Source organism: Trichosurus vulpecula, chromosome 3 (assembly GCF_011100635.1).
Source record: "Trichosurus vulpecula isolate mTriVul1 chromosome 3, mTriVul1.pri, whole genome shotgun sequence".
NCBI classification, from domain to species: domain Eukaryota; kingdom Metazoa; phylum Chordata; class Mammalia; order Diprotodontia; family Phalangeridae; genus Trichosurus; species Trichosurus vulpecula.
Window position 1 is genome coordinate 279,195,699 of NC_050575.1, and position 22,179 is coordinate 279,217,877.

The 22,179-nt window shown below is 35.1% G+C and overlaps 1 protein-coding gene across 1 annotated transcript in view; it reads right to left on the bottom strand.

Annotated features, from left to right (window-relative positions):
• The window catches only part of RALGAPA2 (Ral GTPase activating protein catalytic subunit alpha 2), a 409,611-nt gene that overhangs the window by 269,300 nt on the left and 118,132 nt on the right, over positions 1-22,179 (bottom strand). Inside the window, exons 17-20 of the mRNA XM_036748146.1 lie at positions 10,117-10,254; positions 8,495-8,592; positions 7,160-7,250; positions 4,941-5,117 (exon numbers count right to left, since the gene is read on the bottom strand). Coding sequence (XP_036604041.1) covers positions 4,941-5,117; positions 7,160-7,250; positions 8,495-8,592; positions 10,117-10,254 — 504 coding nt within the window. The remainder of the gene's footprint in view (positions 1-4,940; positions 5,118-7,159; positions 7,251-8,494; positions 8,593-10,116; positions 10,255-22,179) is intronic.

The window sequence follows — 22,179 nt, forward strand, 5'->3', positions numbered from 1 at the left end:
GTCAATGACATCCTTGGGGTTTATGCCTAGCACTAGAATATCTGGATTAAGGGGTATGGATATTTTAGTCACTTCAATTACATAATCCAAATTACTTTCCAGAAAGGTTATGCAAATTCACAGGTGTACCCAAAGTACTACTGTATCTCTTTTTCCACAACCACTCCAACAATGATTATTCCTATCCTTTATCATCTTCACCAATTTCCTAGGTCTGAAGTGAAACCTCAAGATTATTTTGATTGGAAATACTCATTATGTTGGAGCATTTTTTCATATAATAGCTTGTAATTCTTCCTTTGAGAGTTGTTTGTTTATATCTATTGACAACTCATCTACTGTGGAATAGCTTTTGGTCTTTTGTACCTGTTATCTACATGTGTTGGACACCAAACCCCAAGAAATTTGATACCGAGATTTTTTCCTAGTAAATCACTTCTCTTCTTATCCTATATGCATCAACTGTATTTGTGCAAAAGCGTTTCAATTTCATATAACCAATATTTTTTGTAATTACCTTATTCATGTAATATTTTGATAAGAATTTATCCCCCAGCCATAGATGTAAAAGGTACATAACCTGCTTCTGTTTTAATTTTTTTACTGTAAGGAGCTTTGTGCCTGTCCTGATCTAGGCCACCTGCCTGTGGCCCAAATCTGCACCCTGAGGAGGGCTTCTCCAATGTTCCTGAGGCCCTTTCCAGATCAGAACCACATGTAACTGCTTCCCCAGCTCCTGTATCCTGTCCAAGCTGCTGCCTGCTGTGAGGTAGGCCTCTGGAGCTTCATAGAACACAACATTACCACCCACCAGCTGGGCTGCTAGGGAGAGCCTTGAAGAGCAATCGCATCATCTTCAAGGCACCTCTCACTAGCTCCTGATAATTTGCCAGAACTCACTCCTCAACAGTTAGCACCATCCCACCCTCTCACATTATCCCCATCTCAGTCATTCTCAGTAATCCCCATCTAAAAAAATTAAAAATTTCAGTACAGTTCCTTACATGGATAATTCATAGTCATCTTGGGCAATTTTTCCAAAACATTTTTATATTTTGGAAGTATCTGTACCATATAAAAATATTAAGTAAACTAAAATGATTTTTTCCCAAAATAACTCTGAACATGGCATAAATAGTAGAGGGGTTGCTGACATTTTCTACATGTATTGTTCCTCGGTGAAACATTAAATTAAAAAGCAGATATTTTAGAGAACTAAAAAACCCATGTTAAAAGATATTAAAATTTTTAATTTTAAATACACATCCTAAACTAATAGATGTCCCTACAGTATTGAATACCAAAAGTGTACTTTTTAATTTTAGTAATAAGACCACCTTTTGTCTGTATAACATTTTTACAGGTTTCAAAGTGTCTTCATATGCATTCTCTCTTTCACTGGCTGTCCACCAGTCCTGGAATGCCTTCCCTCCTCATCTCTGCCTCCTGGCTTTCCTGGCTTCCTTCAAGTCTCAGCTAAAAATCCCACCTTTAAAGGAAGCCTTTCCCATTTTTAAATCTATGGCCTTCGCTCCATTGATTATCTCCTATTTATCCCGTCTATAATTTTGGTCCTAGCTGTTTCCATGTGGTTTTCCTCATTAGATTGTGAGCTCCTTGAAGACAAGAATTAACTTTTTCCTTTCTTTGTATCCACAGCACTTAGCAGAGTACCTCGAACATAACAGACACTTAATAAACGTTTACTGACTGACAACTATTGTATGTGGCAAGGAAAGGGGTGCGCAGGAAGAGAGGAAAGAGAGAGAGAGCGAGCTTAGGTTGTATCTATATAAGGAGCTACTAGAGTTTAAAGCAGTGACAGTGTAGTGAGAGGAGTGATGATAATTGATCAGAGAGGAGACAGAACTGATTAATTCTAATTTCCCTTTGGTATTACCTTTAGACCAGAACACGCCCGATATTAACAGTTAACAGGGATTTGATATCCCAAATAAGTAAAGCAGTAATAAGAGATCACCGCGCTATCTTTTATCAGTTCAAGTCACCATTCCCAGATTAGCAATATCCTCAAGGACTGAAGTAACTCTGATGTTTAGCACAGTGCCTGGCACAGAATAGGCTCTTAATAAATGCTTAAGGACTGACTGAATGTGTTTGCTGGGCTGCTGTCAGTGATATGAGAAAGATCATAGTGAAAAGGAGAGAGAGCAAAGGACTGGAGATAGGAAAATGTTTTTATTTTGAGGGGATGGGGAGGAGGGAGGAGAATAGAGTCTACAAATTTTAAGTTAATAAGCTTGACTTCTGCTCCTGGCAAAATCAGAAAATAAATTGTTAAAGATACTGTGAGCAAACATCTAGAAAAGAAAGCAGCAATCACACAAAAATAAAAGTGGCTCCCTCAAGAACAGGTCATGCCAGACTAACCTTGTTTCCTATTTTTAGAGGGTTACTAGACTGGTGAGAAAGGAAAATACTAAATATTAAGTTTCACTAGATATTAGCAAAATATCTGATAAAGTACTTCATGCTATTCTTCTTATATTAATAATAGAGCAATGAGAGTTAAATGACTATAAATTCAGTCTCAAATGTCATCAATAATTGTAAGGAAATCACCTGCAAAGTCCTCCATGGATCCATCCTTACTCTTATGCAGTTCATTATTTTAGAAATGATTTGAATAAAGACTCTGATGGCATGCTTAACAAATCTGCAGATGACAAAGCTGGGACAGATAACTAATATAATGGATAATAGTCAGGACCTAGAAAGAATCTAGTCACACCAAGTCTGGTGTGATGATTTAATTAGGGGAGAGGGGGAATAAGAGGGCAGAGGATCACATCTATGATTTTACTGGTATGGGGAGCTACATAGACCTGGGAGGCATTTGGCTAGAAAGGATACATGTAAGCCATGGAGCTGAAGAAGAAAACGTAGAGAGAAAAGGGCCAAGAGCAGAGACTAAATGAAAACCCTGTTTGGGGGCATGACATTAATGATAGTCCAGTAAAGAATCTGAAGAGTGGTCTAACAGGTAGGAGGAGAACCCGGAAAAAGTAGAGTTACAAAAACCCAGTGAGGAGAGAGTATTCAGGAAGAGAGGCAAGTCAATAGCGTAAAAACAGTGTCAAATTCTGCATTGTGGGCAATAAGAACATGGACTAAGAAAAGTTCATTATATCTGGTAACTTTGAAGAATATAATTTTCATTGAGTGGGGAGGGTAGAAGCCAGACTGCAAAGAGAAGTGAGTGAGAAGAGAAGAAATGGGAGCAATGAGTAGAAATAGCTTTTTCTAGGCATCAGAGAAATGGAATAAAGATATAGAATGATAGCTTAAGGCAAATACAAGATCTAGTGGAAGTTTTGAAGAAGGACAAGGAGATAAGAATGTTTGTAGGAAGCAGAAAAGGAACCAGCAGATAGGGAGAAACTGAAGATTAAAGAGATGGGGGAAGACTGAGGAGGCTGTCTCCAAGAAAAGATAAAAGGGGACAAAATCAAGGACACATGTAAAGGAGTTGGCTTTGGCAAGGAGATGTGCCGCCTCTTTGTCAGACTGGAATGAAGGAGTGCAAGGATGATACTAAGAGGTTTATTGATGAAGAGGAGAGGAAAAAAGGGGAGCTCACACTGAATGCCCTCTATTTCTTCACTAAAGTATGAAATGAAGTCAACAGCTGAGTGGATAAGAGGAGGGATGTGAGGAGAAAATATAATGTTTACATAAATAAACTTGAAGATGGCTATTGTGCCTCCCCCAGGACTTCTTTTTTTCAGGTTTAACACAACTAGTTCTGCCAACCAAATCTCCTATGTCATGAATTCAGGACCTTTTGCTATCCTAGCTACTCTCCTCTGGGGACTTTCTAGCTTATCAGTATCCTTCTTAAACTGTGGAACCCAGTGGTCCAGGAGCTCAGACAAGGACAGAGGTCATTTCTGAAAGTTATCCCACTCCTGAGGCATGCCAAAGACCGTATTAGCTGTTTGGTTGCTGTCTTCTACTTCTATTGAGCTTGCAGTCCACTGGAAAGCAAAGATTCTTCTCCTAACAATCACTGTATGTCTATACTTTTCCGTATTACATTGGATATAGTTGATCTTTTGTAGTTAATGTGAGACTCTACATTTATCTCTATCAAATTTCATCTTATTAGATCAAGCCCAATGTTCTAACCTGTCAAGATCCTTTTGGATCCTGATTCTGACTTCTACCTGTGTGACTGCCCCTTCGTCTCTCTGTATTTCAGTTTGTTAAACTCATTGCTAAGGTCTCTTCTACTCATAAGGTTCAATTATTTTATCTAGCATTCTTATAACTTTTCAATTTAAGACATTCTTCCCAAACTTTACTTTCTTATTGAACAAACGGGGACAGGTAATGTTTTGTTTTGTCTTTGTACACTCAATGCCTAGCACAGTGACTGGAACATACTAAATCCTTATTTTATTGACTGATCTTACATACAGGGAACAGAGAAATTATCTTCTTTTAGCTTAGTTTTGCCTACTACTGAGAACAATACAACTGAATCAACTTGCTGATTTCAAGAAATATTTACTGAATGCTTACTACATCAACAACCAACAGTTCTAAGTGATGATGACAGAATAACTTGCAAACGAAGTTTAAGAAATAGTCTATTCTCTCAAATGGCATATACTGCAGGAGATGAGACTAATACCTGAAACCATCAGAGAATATATGAGAGTTTATTGTGTTAGGTGAGTTTGTACTGGATAACTTTTGAAGTCCTTTAAACTCTAAGTTTATTCATATAAAGTGCTAAATTGGTATCAAAGTACTTAATTTTAAATACTTAGGTTATTATTAACCACTTAAAAGTTAGGAGGAAAGGGAAGAAGTGAAGATGAGTCAGTCCTGTTATGAGGATTATACTTATGAAAGTCTGTTTCCTTCATGTATGTGTATTAAAGTGACTGTGTTGATAGCAAAATAATTATTACCTGTTAAATTTGCAGCATCTGTGGGGCTCAGCTGTAACCAATGTCTAGCATCTGAATCAACAGCAACATCATTTGGCGTATTCAGTTCTTGGTCTTCTTCAAATGGATGCCATGGATTCATTGTTATCTCTACCTCATTATTATAGCCAAGAGATGTGTCACTGCTAACACTTTCACCTAACACAACCAGAGGAGTTAAAAGATATAGATAATGAAGAATGGAAAAGTATATTTTCAAAACAAAGTGATAAGCTAAATCAGCAAGCATCCAACTAGAACATAACTAGAACATATGAATAAGATGCATAGTGGTGTACCCAGAGGACACTTAGACAGATATTGATAAGAATCCACAGAGTGTAGCAAAGCCTAAATGTCTACATTCAAAGGCTGCCTAGTGTCTAAAGCCTTCAGACAAAAGACAAAGTTTCAGAAATCTCTTTAAAAGACTTTAATGATGTTAATCACTGTCATCAAGAGTCCTAAATTAAGCTAGAAGAATATATAACCTACGACAAATACAGTAAAATGTTAGTTTTTTAAAATAATCAATTCATATATTATTTTCTAAAAACTCATACTTTTTGCCTATGTGGGAAGTTGGTTTAGCTAAGACAACCAAAGGCAACTGCATGTTTATATTACTTTTAAATCTGATTACTTTAGTAAAGAATCTTTTTTAATTGATGGTCAAATTTGGTGAACAAAAGCAAAATGAATTCATAGAAAAATAACAAGGTTAATGTTAATCATGAGCAACACTGAAAAAGTAAAACTCTGATTAAAAAAAGGAGTTTGTTTTTTTTTAAAAACCAAGGTTAGGGAACACAAAAATCAATAAATACAACAAATAAATATTTTTCTTCTATACTGTAGTTATTAATGGAAATTTACAGAAAGGGGAGAAAAATGGGAAACAGAGAAAAGACAGAAACACACAGAGATATGGACACAGAATTTCACAGAATAGCAATTTCCATTTCATGATCTTTTAGGAATCTGCTAGGGTACTTTTAAAGTCATACTGAGGCATTTTGCTCAACTGAACGCATACATTACAATGGTTTATCCTTCTTTTGTACTTGTTCATTGAACCAGATCTGCTGCTAGTTGAAGGTTTTTCATCCCTGTTCTGACTAGTATAGTAGAGTTTCATCAAACTGGAATAATAATGCAATAAGGTATTCCACAAGTGAATTTTCAAAATAATTGGACTCTTATGCAGTTGACAACTAAATTTTTTGTAATTTAATGGAAATATTTCTAAAACATACTTCCATGACTTATTAAACATTATACTGAGCAAAATTTGACCTTTATTTGATGACCCACAGTTATCACTATGAATAAGGATTATTGTACTGTGTTGTAAAACAGTGATATCTTCAAGAGGCTACTTAAGTATATAGAGCTATCAGCTTCAATGTTAAATGTTATCAGATTGCTATACTTTAAAAGTTCTACCATCTCCCCTTTATAATTGCCTCGTTGATTGCTGTTAGTTGTCACTTCTCACTGTTTCCCTCTACCAGTCCGCTACCTTATTGCAATGACTTCAACAAAGAAAGAATTAAAATGTGTCATGGAAAATCAGATGGTCAAAGTTATTCAAATAAGATCTAATTTCACATACTTGCTTCTCTGTGAGGATCTGAAAATGGATTTATGCAACCTCCTATGGAATATCTATCTAGTGAGCTTTGTGAAAGATATTTTTCTTACTGCTCGGAGGCTGTTCTGAATGGTTTAGGTTGAGAGTTGTCCAAACAAAGGACAAGAGGCCATTGCTATGGGTTTTCCAAATGTTCTTACTATTTTTTTAAAAGGCTACCTTTTTTCACATTTCCAGTTGAACTTTGCTTTTTAAATACTTACTTGAATTAAAGAGATTTATAAAAGTTTCTGCCTATGTAAAGTTTGTGGAATTTGTCTGGGAACTGAAGAAACTAAATGCTGTGGAAATGATTTCATTTTTCCCTTCATTTGGCTATAGTCATCAGACAATACAATTTGTTCCACTAAATCCTTGCCTAGTGAAATGTTACTCTGCAAATCCATAGTTGGCTAGAAAATTTGGTTAAAACAAAACACCCCATTAATATAAAATAGTGGGGTGTTATTGTCTTGGGAAATAGGAAAAAATCACATGTATGCATGTATGTATGTATATAGCTTTTGCAGATGATCAAAATAACAATTTTCAAGTTCCTGGAACTTACTCTTTTGTCTTTCTCTACATTTTCCTTCTGTTTGCTGCAAATCATCTTTTAAATCTATTTCAGTTGGGCTGCTGCTTCTTCGCACTAAAACCTTCAGACAAAGAGAAATCATATTGCATTTGTTTATTGCAAGCTATTTTTCATTTTAAAGAGACCACAGAATTTCCTAGTATACATTTCTAACAGTCAAACAAAAGACAGCCACTCAGAAAAGGAAAAAAGAATGCCTTAATATTCTGTATCTATGTTAAATATTTATACATTTTCACAAAGAAGTTATCAATAACTCAAAATTTATCATTTTAATTTATGGATTCCATTATGTCAACAGGCATCTGATTAAACTGACCTACTAATGAGGAATACAAAATTATGCGTAATTAATTTTAAAGTTCTATTAATTCGCTTAAGTATATTTGCAGAAAAATATACTTTCTCACCAGTATTTGCCTCTTCCTGGTAGTATAAACCAGGGTATTTTTGGCTTCCAGATTTAAAGTCCAAAGGTACCTCTGACAATTACCTAATCAAACATCATCATTTTACAAATTAGAAAACCAAAGCTAAGAAAGATTTGGTGGCTCATCCTCAAATGTACAGCTAGTTTGTGGCAGAACCAAGACTGGAAATCAGTTCACATGAAAAGTGGAAAATAAAGGATGTAAAGGCAGAAACAAGGTCAAAGGAAAGGGTTTTTCTTCCCCCAACATGGAAAGACTAACAAAGTTTAGTGCATTACAGAGTTAATAGATTAAAACAGCATATGAATTCCTAATTTAGAGGAGAATCTGATCCATCTGGACTGATCAAATTACCAAAAAGGAAATAAGCTATTTTCTTTTTCTGGAGGTTTACAACATGTCCTAGTCATTGACACAGTGGAAAAAATGTCTTTAAAAGGCACATTGCTAAAATAAAGTGTCACCCATTGCCAAAATTAGGAGAATATAAGCAAATAAAAATAATCATTTATTTAATCACTCAATTTAAGCGATGGTGATTTATGCCTATAAGCATTAAGGAATGATGACTTGACTATTTATATAACTCCTTAGGGTAGTAATATCTAGTTTTCAGACAATATTTTTTTTAAATTTTGAACTAGTTGAATTCTCAAATTCTGAATATACCTATAAAATTAGACGGAGTTTTTTCATCCCCAAAACATTAGAAGCTAGAAATGATATCAAAATTCAGGATGATTTCCTACCAGAATGTATGATTTGGGAGAGGAAAAACACTGACATTTATAATAGTGCTATTATTTGTTTTAATTTATAATGTTTGATTATAATTCCCAAAGGAATACCAATCTAATAAATTAAAGTATCTTACTGTTGGTCCTTCATTTTCTTTCTTTAAATGTCCTTTATTTTCCTGAATTTGTCTGGGATCTGATGAACTTAAATTCTGTGAGTTCTCCATTTTTTTACCTGTAGGATGAAAAATGAATTGGATTATACATTTGTGATTGATTATAGTTTTTAAAATAAACAATTGCTGAACTCTAGTGGGCATATGAGGCTTAAAAATAGGGCTCTATGTTACAACAGAACATAAGAAAAAACAACATGGGAACAAATAATGGTCAGGTCTTTCCAATGGATATTCTACAACATTTCATTCATTTCTCCTGTCAGTGAGAGAAGTCTTCACTCTCAAGATCTCTCTTAAGAACTTTGGAATTGATTGTGTGACATGGGAGACACTGGCACAGGACCGCTCAGCATGGTGTGCCCACATCAGAGAAGGTGTTGTACTCTATGAGCAAAGCAGAATTGAAACAGCTCAAAGGAAATGCAGGATGCACAAATTTAGAGTATCCACCCCAAATGTTCACACAGACTATTTGTGGCCGACCTGTGGTAGAGCATTCCCAGCTTGTATTGGTCTGATCAGCCACAGTCTGACACACTGAAACTTGACTCTAGCATAGTGATGTCATTTTGGTCCTCTTCAAGAATGAAGGACAACAACCAACCAACCAACTAGTGAGAGAATCCTTCTAGTACAGTTATAATATTTTAGAGTTACCAAGGGACCTTAGGAATCATCAAGTCAGCCTCTTCATTTTACACATCAGAAAAAAACGACCAAAGAAGTTTCCCAAAGTCAAACAAATCTGGTTGCAGAACTGATACTAGACCTCACCTCTCCTGGCCTAGCTTAGGCTTCTATAGATCACATTGTGCATCCCTCATTGTAAGAGAGGGAGAAGGGGGGGGGGAAGAGAGGGGGAGAGAGAAAGAAAGAGAGAGAGAAAGATTGAGAGAGAGAGAGATTGAGAGAGAGAGATAGAGAGAGAAGGGGGGGTAAGGAGGGAGGGGAGAGAGAAAGACAGATGGGGAAACAAAAGTTTAGGGGGAAAGTTTTCTCTCTTATTTAATAAATGATGTTTAATAAAATAAAGTGCGGACTCAAAGCTAAATGACTGAGAGGTTGTAATTTTAATACTTAATGAGGAAATACTGGAATATACTCCTTAACTGCCTTAGAACTGGACATGAGAAAGGAAAATAAGCTACTAACAGGTACATAAGAGATTAAAATTCCACATAGGCTAAACACAGGATAGTCAATCCCTAAATGCTGTTATACTTAAAAATCAATTGATTTCAAAAATGAATGCAAGAATGTAAAAATATTGTTAAAAATCTATTAAGAAAAAGTTTTAAGAAATATGTCCACAGTGACATTGTCGCAGAGATAGAAAACTTGGATAGAGAGCTTGCCTCAGACCCATTCTGGCTGAGTGACCATGGGCAAACCTCTTAAGTGCTCTAGACTACTCCCCAAGATTATATATTACTGACCTACTCTGATGGGAAGAGTTTTCTCATCTGAGAGTTCCCCATAACAATAAAATCACAGGTTTAGTCACTGTCTATCAGAATGACAAACTGTTTTTGCTGTGAGTATTAACAACCTTATGAAAACATTAAAAATATATAGTTTACCTTGGTTAGAATCAGAATGTAACTGGTCAGTTATATCAGAAGTACTACTGCTACGAGGTATCTGTTGTTCCTGGTCGACCAACAGGCAGCCAGATTCACCTCCCATTACATTTTCTGACTGTTGACATTCTTCCACTTCTGAAAATCATTAACAGAAAATATGCAATATTTTAAAATTAAATTATAAAATTTGAAATAATATATTTTATTCTATTCTGAATTACTATAATTAAGGTTTAATAGTTTCAAAATAGACATGATGATGAATCTCAAAATAATAAAGTACTTAGATTTCCTAACATTAATGTTTAATACTATGAAAATACTTTAACTCAATTTTCGCAATGAAAAAAGAAACTAATACAGCAAAATAAATAGTACAGATGGTAATCATTAAAATCATTGAGCAGAAGAAAGGAAGGAATGGAAATAAGCAAGGAAGGGAAAAAATGTGCAAATACTAAAGCCTGGGTTATTATTTGAGGATTAAATTTAATGAAAGAAATAGGGACATAAATTTACCAAGATCAAAGAAAAAGGAAATATAAGAGTTAAACTTCAATTGTATCTTCTTTTATTTGAAAAATAAAAACAATTTCAAAAGTAAGTGCTAAAGTGTAAGTAAGATGAGTTTTTCATGGACATGAGTTAATTATGCATTACTAAATGTCTTTATTATTATGTCTCAATATTAGATACTTGTGTGGTTTTTTTTAAAATTATATACTTGGTAGTGTTTTTGTTCTCCAATGTTCCAATAGATTGATGACCACATCAATGATATTCCCTTCAATGATGTGCATTGCAGTTGACAAAAGCCCATCCTGAGTCACACAGAGGATTTTAGTCCATATTTTAAAATAACTTATTCTGAAGAAATGCTTCTATTCAACTTATTGATTCCTCTTAACAAATATTAACATATTTTTAACCTGGATAAAGTTTTTTTTAAAAAAGCTTAAATTAGGCAATTTAAGATTTTAAAAACCATGTGCCTTACATTTTATGATCCTATGACCCTTAAGAGTATAAAATAAACAACCAGTTATTGTTAATTAATGCAATACAATAGTAGGTACCAATCAATTGGGAAATTACTGAAAAAACTAGGTCACACAAAAAGAAATGATGAATATGAGGAATTCACAGGAAGATCTGAATGAATTGATGTAGAAGGAGATAAGCAGGACAAAAAGGATCATTATACATATATATATATATATATATATATATATATATATATAAACAATAATACTGTAAATGAAAGTCACTAAAAGAAGGCCAAACTCGAAGTCATTGTAAAATTCATAATGATCCTGGAGAACGTCTTCCTCCTCATAGCTGAGAAGCAGAGAGCAAATGTATATATTGTCAAATACAATCACTAGACTGGTGTTTGTGTTTAATTTTTCTTCACTGGTATGAGTTCAGTTGGGGAGGAAGGAGGAAATTTTTAATAACATGTGATATGACAAAAGGCATCAAAATATTGAAAAATATATTACATTTAAAAAGAAGGGCAAATAGGAAGAATATATCTCCTGACCTCACCAATGGACTGAAATTTTTCTCACCAAGGTTACCCAGCGATTTCTTAATAACTAAATCTGAAGTCAGTAAGTCAACTAGCATTTACTAAGCATTATCTAAAAGAGTTTCGCATTTCTTATCTGTTGATTATTTGGTTTCCCTGCCTCAAGTCCCTCCTTGTTCCAATGAGAGAGAGACAGAGTCACAGACAGGGACAGAGAGACACATATATACATACACAGACAGCCATGCTCATACGGTCTCCTCTGTCAGACTGTAACTTACCCAAAAGCAGGTACTATTTAACCTTACTATTTGTATGCCCAGTGCTTGGCAGAGTCTGGCACTGAGTAAGTGCTTGCTGATTAAGTACTCAACTGCTTCTTCCTGAATTTCTCCACCTCTGACTTTAATGAACCGTTCTTCCTTAGTTCTCTCCCTACCTGCCTAATTCTACTTAATCTTACCTTAATCTACCTCAACAACATCTCTATCCACTCATATAACCATTACCCTAATTCAGTACCTCACTACTTCTTGTCTGTCCTACTTTAGCAGTCCCCAATCATTTCCCTCCTTTCTCTCCCTTCTCCAATCCATTCCCTACCAAAATCATCTTCCAAAAGCAAGAGTCTCATGGCTCCTTTTGTCACTCCTTTGTTCAAGAATTCCTACTCTCCCTAGAATAAAATGCCAAGTCCTCAGCTGGACTTCACAGCAGCCCTTCACAGTCAGTCTAGCTCCATTCTTACACTTCTGGGCTTATTTTACAATAATGGTAATGGTAACGAATGGCAATAGATTGACAATGTCAATCTTCAAGTTCTTAATAAAGTGAAAAAGTAAGTAAATGAAACAATACCTTTATTAACTTCAAACTAATTAGGAGATAGAGATTAGACCTGTGATTTCACTGGTACAGGAAGCTCCCTCCACCAAGGCAAGTCAGAACCTTCTCTGCAACTTAAGAGTCTTAGAGCAGAGGACTTGCCTAGGGTCATACAATCAGGTGCCAAAGGCAGGATTTAAACCCAGGTTGTCAGGCTTCAAGACTAGTTCTCTACCTGCTATACCCTGGTACCTCTCCTGGATACAAAGAAGAAACAGAAGAGTTTAAGAAACTTGTCATTCAAAAATTTAAATTTAGTTTCTGTTCCATTCTGTTTTTGGTAACAAAAGGTATCTGAGAGAAAAATAATTAACATCAGAGATTTAGGGATTCCTTTAACAGAAAGCCATTCCATCACTAAAAATTTCACTAGAACCACCTCATGGCATGGTGGGTTCTCAAAGTCCAGGTCAGTGGAATTTAAGCTCAGGCAGTTGTTATATTAAGCAAGAAATGTAACAAATGTATATGTCTGTTGTCCATGAAATAGTTCAGCTAAGTTACTACAGCCTCGTCACTGTGTAGGCCAGAGGGTATTGAAATTTGTGGGCAGAGGATTCTCTATTAAGCAAGAGAAAGGAATTAATACACTTTAGAATTTTTACAATGCGTATTCAAAAATATTTTTCTGTTTAGCCTTGGTTATAGGTTAACTGTTCACTTAATCATAATTTTATGAACTTCAGAAGAAAAATGTGGGGAAAATATAGTCCATGTGTCAGGATTTGTTTTAGCAGGACATTTTGCTCAATTATTTACCTGATTATTGGAAATAAAGATGAATAGCTGATAACTAGCTGCACTGTACTATTTCTTAGTAGCTGATAGTGCACTCAACAGAGTGCTAGGTTTGAAGTCAGGAAGACCTGATTTCAAATCCTTCAATACTCACTAGCTGTGTGATGCTGGGCAAATCACTTAACCTCTATTTGCTTCAGTATCTTCAACTATAAAACAGAGATAATAGTAGAACCTGCCTCACAAAGTGAGATCAAATGAATCTGTAAAGCACTTACCACAATGCCTGGCACACAGTAGGCACTTAAATGCTTGTCCCTTTCCCCCACGCCCCAATGATCAAACCGATCACTTACCCTAAACAAGTTCAGTGACAGAACATCCTAAAAGAACATTCCCAAACTTTTTCCACTCCTTAAAAATATTTCATTATAAAATAAGTAGGATTGACCCTGATAATCTCAAATTTAAAACAGAGAACCAGAATAAAGGACAGAAACAAGAGGTTAAATTTGATATGCAGAGAATTAAGGGCTTGGGTGACAGGAATGAGAGCCACAGAAAATAATTTCTTATTGTCATTCTTTTTACATGTCCCTTCTTAACTCAATTTGATAATACAGTGATGCTAGAGATCGCTAGTTATCCCATGGAAGAATGGAAATCAAGCAATGCAGATACTCACTAAAGGATATACTTCCAATTTCACAAAATTCAAGGCACAAACTGGATCACTGTATAGCCCTACCTTTATATTTTTTAGTATTACCAAAGAGAATCCAGGATGTAGCCACATGATTTATTTTGGCGATTTTCCCTTCTAACTAAAGATGTCAGAGACAATGTACTTTGCTCCACTAAGGGGGTCTCTATTAATTTCTCATTTTGAGGGAGTGAGGAAAGATAGATATACTAATTTATGGTTGATGATACAACCATTCTGGAAAACAACTTGGAATTATGCACATAAAATGACTAAAATGCCCATACCCCATACCAAAGACTCCATTACTGGATTTATGTCCCAAGGAAGTTATGAATAAGAAAAAGGTCCTCATCTACTCCAAAATATTTACAGTGGCATTTTTTTTTGTGCTAGCTAAGAATCAGAAACAAAGTAGATGCTCATAAATTGGGGAATGACTAAAAAAAACCTGTGGTATATGAATGTAATGGAATACTACTATGTTATACAAAATGATGTGTGTGATGAATACAGAGAAGCACAGAAAGAGCTATATGAACTGATGTAAAGTGAAATAAGAGGCAAGAAAACAAGATACATGTAACTACAAGAATTTAAATGGAATGAATAATGATGCACCAAAAAATTAAAAGCAAATGTAACAAAACTATAAAGATCAGTGAGATTCAAATGAAGTATGAGAAGTCACACCCAACCAACCTACCACTTCATGGAATCCACAGGTTTTAAAAATCGCATTTTTTGGACTTTCTTAATGCATCAATCAGTTATCCTGATTTTTTTCCTTTCTAAAAAATTACTGTTTGTCATATGGGATTGCTCTTGGAGAGGGCTTGGGATGGAAGACCTGGGATACCATGGTGATATAAGAAATAGAAAACATCAACAAAATTTTTTTAATTCTATTTCAAAGCCAGTAGGGGTAGGCCAAGAGCTAGCTTGCTTTATTGCTAAACAGAAATACCTTTTAATTTTCTCATGGATAATAGAATAGTGAGTTTCATCTCCTCAAAGGAGAAAGTGGTTGCCACTAGATTATAAGAAGAAGTAAATAAAAGTCTAGAACAAAAACCATAGGGCAGCATCTCTCTAAAGAAAAAGAAACTAGCCAAATGCTATCATACTAAATAACACAAGGTCACCAATTTGAAATTACAGGACTCCTATTGGTCCTATTACATTACTAACACATTGATCTTCTTCCACACTCAATAGATAAGCCTTTCAAATACTCTAGTTTGATATTGCTTTTAAGACTTTGCTTTAGTGAAAGTGTCAGCAGAGTCTTCTTCAAACGGAGTACAAGTGTGCAATCACAAATAGCCACTGAAGTAGTGGGATTTCACAGCTCTTCTTGATGGGGAAATAGAAATGGAGGGGTGTAGAGGGAGATGATACTTTTATGTCACCCCTGCACAACTATAGCTCACTGGCATGAAGCCAAATGATAGTAAGGAAAGGAGATATTTTTCAAAATTATTTATTCTAAAAATAATTTTAAGTCAATAGCCCTGCAATTTCTAGATGTAAATACTTGTATAGATGTATATCAAATCATTTGTACTTATTCATGAAATTTCTTTCTTATACCAATGTATTTTTCTTTATAATTTTTGTTCCTTAACAGTTCTTGGGCTCCCTCTACTGGCTTTAAATTTGTTAAATTTAACAACTTTGCTATATACTCATGCTTGCTTTTTTCTCTTTTTGAAACCCTTTGCGATCTGACTTGTAACCTCATTATTCAACTGAAATTACCTTCTCCAAAATTATTAATGATGTTTAATTGCCTGGTCCAGGAGCTTCTTTCTGATTCTCATAATTTTTGATCACTCAGCAGCACCTGGCCCCTCTCTTCTTAGATATTCTCTTCTCTGAATTTTTTTTTTCTGATTCAACTCTCTGCTGCTCCTTTTCTTTCCCATATGGCCATACCTTCTCAGTTTCCTTTGCTGATTCATCATTCACATCACTCTCACTAACAATGAATGTGCCCTTTGCTTTTTATCCACACTTTATCATTTGATGACCTCATTAGCTCTTGTCATTTTTTAAGTGGCTATCTGATTATTCATGACTCCATTTGAGGTTTTCTTGGCCAAGATACTGGAGTGGTTTGCCATTCCTTTATCCAGATCATTTTACAGACAGGGAAACTGAGGCAAACAGAGTTAACTGACTCACCCAAGGTCACACAGCTAGTAAGTGTCTGAGGCCAGATTTGAACTTGGAAAGAGGAGTCTTCCTGACTCTAGGCTGACACCCTTTCCACTGTGTCACCTAGCTAGCCAAGGTCATTATCTCATATGAGTTCAATTATCACCTCTAAAAAGATGATTTCCAGTTCTATATGTCTAGGCCCAATCTCTCACCTAAGCTCTAGTTCTGCACCACAAAGTACTTATTGGCATCCTAACCTGAACATGTTCAGAACAGAACCCATGAACTTTTCCCTAAAACCTCCCCCTCTTCATGCTTTTTATAATCACCCAGTCGCAACTTCAATTCCTCATTTACCCTCATCTCATATGTCTAAAAAGTTGCCAAATCTTAGTTTTGTCTTCAAACTTCTCACATAGCTCTTCAACTCCCTGTCATCACCTTAGTTCAGGCTCTCGTCACCTCTTGAACAGACTACTACAGTAATCTCCTATTTGTTCAATCAGTCAATAGGCATTTATCAAGCACTTACTCTGCACCAGGTACTGTGCTTACCTCAGTCTATCATAGCCAGCAAAGTGACTCTCTTAAAGAACAAGTCTGACAATGTCACCCCTCCTCAATAAACTCCAACAGTTCCTTATTAACTCTAGAATCAAACATCAACTCCTCTATTTGGCATCTAAATATCCTTAAAACCTGGCCCCTTTCTCTCTTTGCAATATTCTTACACATTACTCCTCTCCACAATTCTACAGCTCATCCATCCCGGGCCACTTATTGTTTTACACACATGACATCCCATCTCCCATGGCAATGCCTATATTTGTTGCTCCCTCGTGTCCAGAAGGCACAAACTTTTCACCTCTGCCTCACAGAAACCTTGGTTTGCTCTAAGATTCGGCTCAAATAACACATTTTATGTTAGTTTTTTCCTGATCACCCAAGTGATCCTCGCAAATGAAGATATTTTTTATAAACATATGTTTATATACTTTCTCTTCCCACTAGAATATCAGCTCCTACAAGGCAGGGACTATTTCACTTCTATCTTTTGATTTCCAACCTTTAGCACACTGCCTGACATTTAATAAATATTTAGTTATTGACTATTGGTAAGGAATTTTTAGAACTGAAGCCATATTATGGCTTTGATATAGTTCGACTTAAAGGCAGCCTCCAATGGGACACTTTTCTTGAGTCTCCTCCTCACTGCTAGTGCTCTCTTCTTAAATTACCTTGCACTTACTTAACTGGGTAAATGTTACATAACTTTCCTCCTCTCTTCCTACCAAGAAAAAAAAAGAATATTAATTCCTAGGAGGCAAGAGTTGCATCTGTTTTGTCTGTGGACCCTAGTGCCCAGCCCAGTGCAAATTTGATGCCTATTGCTTAACTGATTACACAGTGCTTTAAGACTGTCAGAGTGCTTTCCTCACAATCCTGTGCTACTAACAAGCATTCTCATCCAAATTTGACAGAAAGCAAATCTGAGGCTCCAAAAGTGAAAGTTTTGCTCATTTTTATACAACCCAGGTCCCCTCACTCTAGGTCCAGTTCTTTCCACTACACTATTAAGGAAAGAAAATAAACATTAGGTTTATTTTATATTAAAATAGAACAACAATTCCTTGTTAAAAAATAGATATATTTTAAAGGGCACAAAAGTGAAAAAAGCATAGTAAAAATGGAAGAAGCAAACATTTAAGAGCTCTATGAATAACATAATTACAATAATATTGGAAAGTGCTTTCAAAACATTCTTATTTCATCCACACAGCAACACCATAAGGTAGGTGCTATTATTATCCCCATCTTGTAGATGAAGAATCTGAGGCTGAGAAATTCAGTGACTTGCCAAAGGTCACATCACTAATAAATATATGAGACAGGATTTGAATCCAGGTCTTCCTAAATGCTATACATATCATTTTACATAATTTTATATAATATGCTATGTTCTTCTACACAGAATACCCACATGTATTCTTTTAAAGTAGCTAGCATATGAGACTATTTCGGATTCATAAAATCACTCACTTATTATTTCCAACTTGAAAGTCCTACTAAATCTAAATTGTAGAGGAACCAAAGAATGACACTCTTAAATATTTCAAAACACTCAGTAACATTTTTGAACTACAACTTTCCAATAATAAATTTGGAATAGGAAGAGTTAGTCTTCTAATCATTATTTATTCTTTTTTTTCACGAAGGGATAATTCAATACAATTAAATTAAATCAGAATTTATACAGACTCAAATCTAGAGATGATGTTGACCCTATAAGGTAGATTCCCTATCAAATGTGAGACTTATACAGCTAAAAAAAAATCAAACTATATAAAAAACTAAATGATTAAAAAATAACAAACAGAATTTCAAATTAAACATAATACTAAAATCTGTTTAGTTGATGTCTCCTTATGCCTAAGAATTCTGTAGAAAGATAATTATTATTACTTTTTCAATTCCAAATTCAGGGTCCTTGTTTATCTTTTTTTTTTTTCCTTGTTTATCTTTAATAAAATACTGGCAACACTGAGAGATATGAAGTAAAAGTAATAATACAGTCTCCTGTTCTTTTAAGGACAGTGTCTGCCATTACCTAAAACTGACAAAAAAAAATAGGCCTAGATTAACTTTTTTAATCCTGTATTTTCCCATACAAAGCAAAAGAATTCAAGAATTTTATAAATGTAACTAGTGCTGCCATTCACAGAAAGTACAATTGAATATTCCCTGGCAAATTCAGAATGTGATTTAGAAGTATCAAAATGGTATGGTATAAATTTAAATACATACTTATACTTGTGGCATAAGTCTTTCGGGGCAAGAAGGTAGATTAGATGCCATTTAATTAACACTATTATAATATTCATAAATAAATAGTAATTACATTGTCTATAATTTCTAAAAACTATTCAATGGACTCTATGAATATAAAAGGGGAATTAGAACTAGAAGTAGCAAGAAATTTTCCAATTACCATTATAAAACAAAAAGAAATTATAAGAAAACAAAATAAACCAAAATAAAAGCTCTAAAACAATTCTCCAACGTCACCACTGGTCTTTGTTTTTACTTTTTAGCTCTTCCCCCTCAGATTATCACATATATTACTGATTTATTTGTACCTCCCAAACAGAATGAAAGCTCTGGGTTTTATATCTCCATTGCCCAACAAAGTGCTTTGCACTTACTTAGTTGGCGCTTAATCAGTGGTTTCCGGACTGAAGTAAGCTTTGTGGCAACCTCAGATAATGAACACTACCAAGTACATCTACAAAGGGGACAATTGCAAAAATAAAAGGTGCAACCGGCCAAAGCAGTTATAAATATGGTACAGCAGTAGTTTCAAAAGGGAAATAAATTTTAATTAAGCATTTTAATTTTTTAAAATGCATATGTAGAGCATAGACATAGAGCTAGAGATCATTCTGAGTTCATCTTGTTCAAATCCTTTATATTGCAGACAAGAAAACTAAAGCTCAGAGAGTCTGGAATTAAGTAGCAAAACTGAGATACAAACCAAGGTTTTTGACCCAAATTCAATACTCTTTTTGTTGCACTACATTACTGAAGAGTTACATGGAAGATGAAGCGGGGAGACAAATAAGATTAACTCAAGATAACAAAAGATTTCCAAATTGCCGTCATGATAAAGAATATTTTCTGAAAAAATAACAACCAAAAGCACGGTAGTGATGCTATAGATACGGCACGGCCAAGAAGGATAACACAGACCCACAAGTTAGGCCATTACAAAGACTTCAGCGAACTATGAACCCTTATCCAATGGCACAAAAGTGGACAACATGGTTTGTAAGTTTCGAGTCCAATCCAAGTCACTTAACCTCAAAAAAGCACACCTTATTTTCATTAAAAGTGAAGATGACACTTTAAAACAAAAAGCATGAAGAATGGCACATTGCCATCAACATAATTATCAAGTTAAAATAGGAAATAACAAATTAGCTTTAAAATCACTATACAGTTAGAAACCTTTCCTATTGACTTGAGGAAAGCCTCTTAGAGAATGATGGTTTACTTAAAAAAAAAATAGAGGAACCTTGAAGTGAAAACAAGGGAGAAAAAAGGACCTAAAAAACAAAAGGGGATCCTGGCTGGCACTAGAAGGTGAGACAGTAGAAAAATGTCACAAAAAGAGGTAAGGGAAGATGGACCAATGAAAACTTTGATAAAAGAAACAAATAAGAATATCTTATTCCTTTGAATCATCCTTTGAAGAAACAGCTGCTCATCCTCAAAGGATGATGTTCCTGCCTCACCAATGAAATCAGAGGAGAGATCACTTAGTAAGGGGTCAGAGGAAGAAGAGGTAAGTAAAGGTCACTTGATCATTTCATGCTGAGCAGAAGATAATCAAGCCAGCCAATTAGTTAGTGGCACCTACATGGCACTAGAAGAGCATTTACTGGGCATGAGTAAGGTACAACACATTACAAATTAAGAACTGCACAGAAGCAGCATAAAGGACGTGGTCAGGGATATTTATGACCAGTAAAGGAGACAGAACAGTAACACAGCCAAAGATCACTGATAGAAAGCTTGAGTGCTACAGTGGCAAGATACTGACAGGAAAGCCTCCAGCACACTGTATGGAGAATTTAAGGCAGAGCATGGACAAGTCACAGAGGACAAGAAGGTATAGACAGGTTGTCATTTGAACTGAAAGGCAAGGGTGGGAGAAAAGGCAGTTGCTAGACTATTATTTTGCTTCTGTTTTCTCTGCCAAGAAAAATAATCTTTACACTGGAAAGACTAGAACAAAAATAGCTAATAGGGAAATGATAACTAAATAAAGAAATGAGAGCACAGAGCTGCCCTTGAGATTAAGTCATGCAGACCCAAAGAAATGAATCCCTGAATGCTAAAAGAACTACAAAATGTGATTGCTGAGCCATTGTCAGTAATCTCTGGAAGACCATGAAGACCAGAAAAGTACTATCACACTAGAGAAGGCTCATGTCATCTTGATTTTCAAAATATATAAGAGAAAGAGGTCTCCAAACTATAGACCACTGAGGATGATTTTAATTCCTGACAATATTCTAGATGTTAGTGAATATCTAGAAAAGCGACAGGTCATGAAAGACTAACCTTTCTTTTCTTGTAGTAGACTGAAAGGATAAGAGCAATATATTGAAGCAGTTTAACTAAATGTTAGCAAAACACTTAACAAGGTCTGTCATGTCATCCTTGTAAAGAATATGAAAAGATAAGGTTTATATAATAGTACAATGAGGGACAATGTGGCATATTCAGAAGTGATTGGATGCCCAACACAAACAATACTTGCGAACAGTTCAATGTCAATTGGGGAAAACATATCCACTAGGATATGGATCTGAGTTTGGCTCTTGACCATTTTTTTTTTAGGAAAAAAACATTTTAGGAATGACTCAGGTAAAAGCATAGATGGAATGCTTCTGAATCTGCAAAAGTTAATGAAAGTTAAGAGGGCTACTACTTTACTGGACAACAGAATCAAGATTCAAAAGGATCTTGACAAGCTAGAATGTTGGTCCAAATCTAGTAGGATGAAATTTAATAGGAATAAATATAAAGCCTTACATTTCTCAAATACAAGATGGAAGAAGTATGGCTAGATAGTAGTTTACCTGAGAAAGACCTGGGGTTTTTAGTAGATGGCAAGTTTATTAAAAATCAATATGAAAGTATTATGATATGGAAGCCAAAAAAAGCTAATACACTCAAGTTGTATTAAGAGAGACACAATATTCCAGAATAAGGAAGGGGTTTTTTTGGTACTGTACAGTATACTCTACTCTATATAGCACACTGTACTCTGTCCTTATCAGAACATTTGTATATTGGTCTCAGATTTGGATACCACTATTTTAGGAAATAGAGACCATTGAAAAGACAGCCTCAGGTTCTTGTCATATAAGGACAGGTTTAAAGAATTGAAGATGTTTAGTCTAAAGATAAAAAAGAAGGACATAATAGAGGTCGTAAAAGTATACTTAACCCAGAAGAAAGAATATACAATTAA